The sequence below is a fragment of the Pinus tabuliformis genome, chromosome 6 (assembly GCF_031772625.1).
Source record: "Pinus tabuliformis cultivar Carrire ecotype Pingquan chromosome 6, CPIR1, whole genome shotgun sequence".
NCBI lineage: Eukaryota > Viridiplantae > Streptophyta > Pinopsida > Pinales > Pinaceae > Pinus > Pinus tabuliformis.
The window spans coordinates 1,741,580,850-1,741,587,325 of NC_142292.1; the positions used below are offsets into that span (position 1 = coordinate 1,741,580,850).

The window sequence follows — 6,476 nt, forward strand, 5'->3', positions numbered from 1 at the left end:
AGGGACGTGGACGATGTGGAAAATAGACGAGTTGGTCAAAGGAGCAAGATTGGCCGTCGGATCGGGAGAATGGACGGTGAAGATGGCTTGGCGGGGCTATCGGGAAAAGCGGGGGCAGAATGAACGTGGGCCGTTGGATCTCAAGTGGACAGGTCCAACGGTCATCGGGTGGCGGAGGCGCGCAGTGGTTATCGGGCGAGGACGGAGGACCGGGTGGTAAGCAGTATTGATCTCACCGCCGTAAGACGTTGAGCGGTAAAAGGACAATGGTGCGCGATCCCATTCATAGCGTGACACATGGCGGTGGAGGAGAGAGGAAACCACTCTCCATCGCGAGTTAACGTGCCATTACTTTGTGAGCGTGGGGAGAGCGAACGTCGTCCAATCATGGCAGAGATGATTGGACGGCGAGGGGAACTATCGTGCAGATGTTCCACCAGATGCAACGGGGAGCCATTGGATGGGGAGGCAGAGATCAACGGTTGAGGTTACAGTGGTGAAGAGTTTGTGAAGGCGCACAATCGTATGGGCATAGGTTTATGGGGTATGGGTTTTAGCGCTCGGGGCTTAAGAGCAAGGGACTTTTATATGGTTTTTTAACCAAAAAGCACGGGAAATGGAGATGAAGGGAGGGTGAGAGAGGTAAAGGAGAAGGTGAGGGCAACCATTATAGGCCTTCTTCGAGCACGACCACGGACCAAGTTTGCCTCCAGCTCTAGAAAATCAATGTTATATAGCAGAGCTAACAGGCAACGCACTAGGTACCTATTTGGAACATGATCAGTCCTATGAAACGTCAGGGAATATGACTATGGTTTGCATCCTGGTTCATTTGGGCACCATAGAAGGCCTGGAGGAAAAGATTACCCTACATTGGAGGCATTTCTCTCGCTGACAAAATCTTGATTACGAAGGCATTCCATTCAAGTGTAGACGATGCCATAAGGTTGGACATCTTTTCAAAGAATGCCCACTGCTCATGCCTACTACTCTGGCTGCTACAAAGGGAACCAAACATCACCAGACAGAAGACCCGATTGTGGATGAGCAGCCCACAGGTCCAGATAGTCCAAAGGATGTGGCTAGGGTCATTGCTCATCCATCCAGTGCTTCCCAAATGCCGCCAATCTCCCCTCCTATGACTAGAAACTGGTCTGCTGCGAAGGCTGCTCCTACATCGGATACAGTTTCTTCTCCCTTATCCTCTGCACTGAATTTTAATCAATATTTTTTTCTCATTGGCATCATCTGCATCTTCACCTTGTTTATTTACCTCTCCCATTATCTGTGCACATGATCGCCCATTGCCTATCTTTTCCACCACCCCCCTGGTTGTCCTTGGATAGGGGCTCCAACAAAATACTATTTCCCCATCTGCTTTGGGTTCACATTCCTACAACCTCCGTTCATGCCATCGGGAAATCCTTGACTCGCTTGGATTGGGTATCACACTCTCTAATGTTGAGCATAAACCCACCCAGGGAAGGCCTTCCAAGATGTCCAAAACCATTAAGATTGTTGGGGATGATGTAGCTTAGGGTAGACAGAACACCATTGGAAGGGTACTTAGAGCACTAGACAACCTTGGAAATGTTCCGCCATGAAGTGGCTCTCCTTCAACTGTAGGGGATTAGCTAGTCCCTCTAAAAAATTAGCCCTTAAGAGACTCTTGAGCTGTGAGCCTTGTGACATTATTTTTCTTCAAGAAACCCTAGGTAGCTTTGAGCTAATTGTTAGGACCCTTCTAACTATCATGCCAGGGTGGCACTTTCAAGCCCTGGATGTTGCTGGGAGATCTGGGGGTCTAGCTGTCGGGATAAACCCTCAAACCTTCAAGGTTACATTGGCTTGGGGAGGTCAGGGTTTCCTAGGAATTGATATATTTTCAGCTGAATTGGGCAGAAATCTCTGTATTATGACCATTTATGCACCCAATCACAATATATTGGATTTCTTGCAGCAGCTCCTTGAGAATCCCTTGATAGACCAATCCACTATTCTAGAGGGAGATCTTAATTTCTCCATTGGACATGAAGAATTCTGGGGACACCACTTGCAGATGGATCCACTCTCAAATCAGCTCGGCATCCTCTTGGAGCAACATGGTCTTATTGATGTCCCTATGAACAAGAAGCTGCCAACCTAGCACAACAAAAGGACTGGAGATGCAGCTCTAGGGAGGAGACTAGACAGGTTTCTCATTCATGAAGATCTACTTAATTCCCTCACAAATTACAAACAGTGGGTGGGCACTAGAGGAATATTGGATCATTCCCCTATTTATCTGCAAGTGGCAGGCTCCTTCAAAAAACCTAGGGCTCATTTTATGTTTAATTCGACCTGGTTAAAGGACACTGAATATCTCAGGTTGGTTTTGGAATTTTGGAAGGCCCATCCCTTACCAAATGTCCAGAAGAAGGCTGAGGGTTTCTATAGTAACTTGATCAAACTCAAGCGATTATCCATGGATTGGGCCAGAAGGAAAAAGGCCAAGGAGGAACATACCCTTGGTGACATTGAAAATCAGTTGGCCACTCTAATGGATGAACAAGGAAGAGGGTACACCTATATAGCAACAAAAGTACACCTTGTGGTCTTGGAAACCCAAAGATCAAGGATTCTGCTAGATCGGGAAGAAACTTGGAGACTCAGAAGGAGGGAAATTTGGTTACAAGCGGGGGATGGCAATACAAAATTCTTCCATAAATTTGCAAATGGAAGGAAAGCCAACAATACTATCTAGCAGATGCCTACAGAACAGGGTCTAATTGCTAAAACTTATAATCAGCTGGCACGGATGGGTAACACTCACTTCAAGCAGCTGTTCAAAGCCCCACGAGGCTCACCTCTAGCTGATATCATTCGCATTGCAGGGCATTTTCCTAGATTTGTGGAACCTGACTTGGTGGAGGATCTCATAAAACCTGTTACTATGGGGGAACTGGAGGGCACCCTGAAGTGGTTTAAGAAGGAAAAAAGTTCGGGGCCAGATGGTTGGTCCGTGGAATTCTATCTTACGTTCTTTGACATTATTGGACCAGATCTACTCGATGTGATCGAGGAATGTCGTACATCGGGCAAAATGTATGAACCTATAAATTCCACCTATATAGCCCTCATTCCCAAGACAGACTCCCCGTCATCCTTCAATGACTTCAGGCCTATATCCCTATGTAACTGCCTATACAAAATTATTGCGAAGATCATTTCTAACCGCATCAAGCTGATCCTATCAAGCAACATCTCCTTGGAACACATGCTCATCTTCTTAGATGGAGGCATTCAAGACAACAACACTCTCTCTGAAGCGTTGAATCTTTTTTGTGCCGCAACAGGGATGGAAATAAATGGGGCCAAATCCACTATATCTCTCTCAGCTTGTACTCAACAAGAGACCTATCATGCACTCCAAAACTTCCCCTTCCAAAACTTGACAATGGAGGATGGATTGAAGTACTTGGGTTTCAGGATAAAAGCAGATGGATACAAAATTGCAAATTGGACCTCGTTGATTGCCAAGGTGGAAAGAAGATTAAATATTTGGAGCCATCATCTACTATCCAGAGTAGGTAGACGGGTGCTCATTAAATCGGTTCTGGAACTAACACCAGTCTTCTGGATGTCTCTGTCCTGGATCCCCCAAGGTATATTACAAAGGATTCAGCGAGTTTGCTGCCACTCCTTATGGAAGGGTCACAAGTAGGGAAAACCTTATGCATGGGTCAAATGGAGTAGAATTGCAACTCCCAAAAAATGGGGTGGTTGGGACCTCACGAACCTCTCTGCCTTTCCTCAAGCACTTGCAACGAAATTATGATGGCTTCTCCTTAAGTACAAGAGCCTTTGGTCAGAGGTGGTTAGCTATAAATAAATATGGTCGCACACAGTCATGGACTGGTTAAGGTTACTTGCTTTGAACAAGAAAGGAATATTAGTGATTTGGAGGGTTGTTATAACTACCCTTCCCATCATAAGAAGGGGTCTTACTTGGTGGATCGGCCACGATATGTCTGTCCGCATTGGGACTAATCCATGGATTGGTTGCAACAACTCACACCATCTCCCTCTTGGCTTGATTGCCTTCCTAAATCATAATGGAGTGGAAAACATCACACAGATCAGGGACCTATACAACACCACTACATATACCAGTGGAGGCCCTGGATATACCAGATCAATGGCATATGGAGTGGAGGAGATATTTGGCGGCTTTAATTGAATCCCATGTGAGACTAAGGGATGAGGATGACGAACTGATTTGGGGTTTTGGATAGAAGGGGATCTATACTCCAAAGGATGGATATCCTATTATCCATGCTAGCCATAAACCTGATTCTTTGGATAGTTGGTGGAGCAGCATATGGAAGCTAAAAGGCCCGCCAGGTACTTGTCTGTTGATGTGGAACATCATTATGGACAAAACCCCGACTGGAAATAATCCCAAAAAACAATCTTTTCAGGGACCTACATGGTGTGTATTATGTCGTGAGGAGGAGGAATCAAATCACCATCTCTTTCTCTCTTGCCCTACAACACAACAAGTCTAGGCGCAGGTGTTACATACTCTTAATTTATCACTTACTTGGGCTAGCAATGGTATACTAAATGCCTGGAACCGATGGTGGGTTGAAGCTCCAAACCCAAGATCCTAAAATCTTCCATTGATGGTGTGTTGGCACATATGGATGAGCATATAGTTTGGCCTTTCATTATTCCTAATATTTGTAACAGTTATATGGAAATTCCGGTTGATGAATAGGTTGCCAAGATTTGAACCATCACCACGGAGGTCATAGACAAAGCACACCCTTGGGCCTATTTCGACGAATCAACACAAGGACGGGGTTGTGGCAGTGGCATTATCCTCCATATATTTGAGACACGTTATTTCCATATTTGTATGGGGTTGGGAGATTGCATAAATAACTTTGCGGAGCTCCTTACACTTCGTCATCTTTTATATTTTGCTATAAACATTAACTGTAGATATTTACAAGTTTATGGGGACTCCAAGATTGTTATTAACTGGTTCAACTGCATTTCTACATGCAATGCATATACACTCATAACCATATTGGATGATGTTTTGTTTTTAGAAACACATTTTGATCATGTTTCATGTGCTCATATCTACAGGGAGCGCAATGAACCTGCGGACCGACTTTCAAAAGCGGCAACGCATCATCCTAGAGGGGAATGGTTGATCAAGGAGCACACACCAGAACAGATCTACCAGTATTTCCATAGACCATACATGGATCAAGAACTATAGAGTGTTGACAAGCCCTAACTTATCTATTTCTGTTATTTATTTTTTGTCTACAGAACAGTAATCACCATGGGTGAAATTTTGAAAAAATTTGAATATGTAAATAATAATGTATATGATCAGATACTATCATCACACCCTTCTCTGGGTTTTTTGTATAGATTTCTATAGTATAAAACAATTCTTAGATGACCACGGTCACTTTTCTGCATATGCATATGGCGTTTACAACATGTAATTTTCCTTGATAATGAAAATTACAATACTTTTCCCTAGGATAAAAATGTTTTGAAATACCTGAAATCTGAAACAAAATTCTGAATTTTGGAATAAAACGTTGAATATTTGACAATAAAGAAGAACAACATTCAAATATTTGTGGACAACCCTCAAAACGGAGCCTTTATTAATATGAAAAAAGAAAATGCGTCAACAATATATAGGATAAAATGGCTTTTCCTGCCAATGGGCGATTGACTCACTGGTGAGGTGAACAAGTGTTTTGTTGTCCACCAGAGTTCCATTCTCACTTTGATCTAAAGGGATCAGATTGGGTGTATGTCCTGAGCAATTTTGGCAGAATAAATACCCATCAAGTTCACACCTTACGCCAATGAAACTCTACTCCATGGTGCATGTCCTGAGCAATTTTGGCAGAATAAATACCCCTTAGAGTTCACAGAATAAATACCCCTCAGATTTCACACCTTACGCCAATAAATACCCCTCAAAATTCACACCTTATGCCAATGAAAGTTTGCTCCATGGTGTAGCCACTCGAGGCACATTTTTTGAAGCATTACCCCAAAATGCTTTCCTAGATAGGTTTAGATGTGAATCCATGCCTGTCCAAGAGGAATATGGACACTACACTTGACCTAGGAATCTGTTTCTCATAGATTACCCACATGAAAACATTCCCAAAGATACTTTTGTATCAGGGTTAAGAGCCCATCTAAAGCCTTCAGGCAGGCTCACTTATCTCTTGCATGTGGGATAACCAATTTTACACAATAAACTTTATTTTGTTAAAATTTCAAATTAATACCACTAATTTTTGTTACCCTAAAGCTGCCATTCAGCCTTAAATTTCTCTTTAAACCTAGTTGGCTCTTCTAACTCCAAACTGATTTTTCTTAAATCCATGAAGCCTATAAACATGTGGCATGAATAGTTCAACAACGTGTGAGAAGTTGTCAGTAGCACC

The 6,476-nt window shown here is 43.3% G+C and overlaps 1 protein-coding gene across 1 annotated transcript; it reads left to right on the forward strand.

Moving 5' to 3' along the window:
• Window positions 1-2,746: 2,746 nt before the first annotated feature.
• On the forward strand, window positions 2,747-3,703 carry LOC149265863 (uncharacterized). Its single transcript, XM_089406209.1, has one exon. It carries the CDS (start codon window positions 2,747-2,749, stop codon window positions 3,701-3,703), a length of 957 nt encoding a protein of 318 aa, XP_089262335.1.
• Window positions 3,704-6,476: the final 2,773 nt, after the last annotated feature.

What these genes read in the sequence shown, in the direction of transcription:
- LOC149265863 (XM_089406209.1), top strand. Translation starts at nt 2,747, where the DNA reads ATGCCTACAGAACAGGGTCTAATTGCTAAAACTTATAATCAGCTGGCA.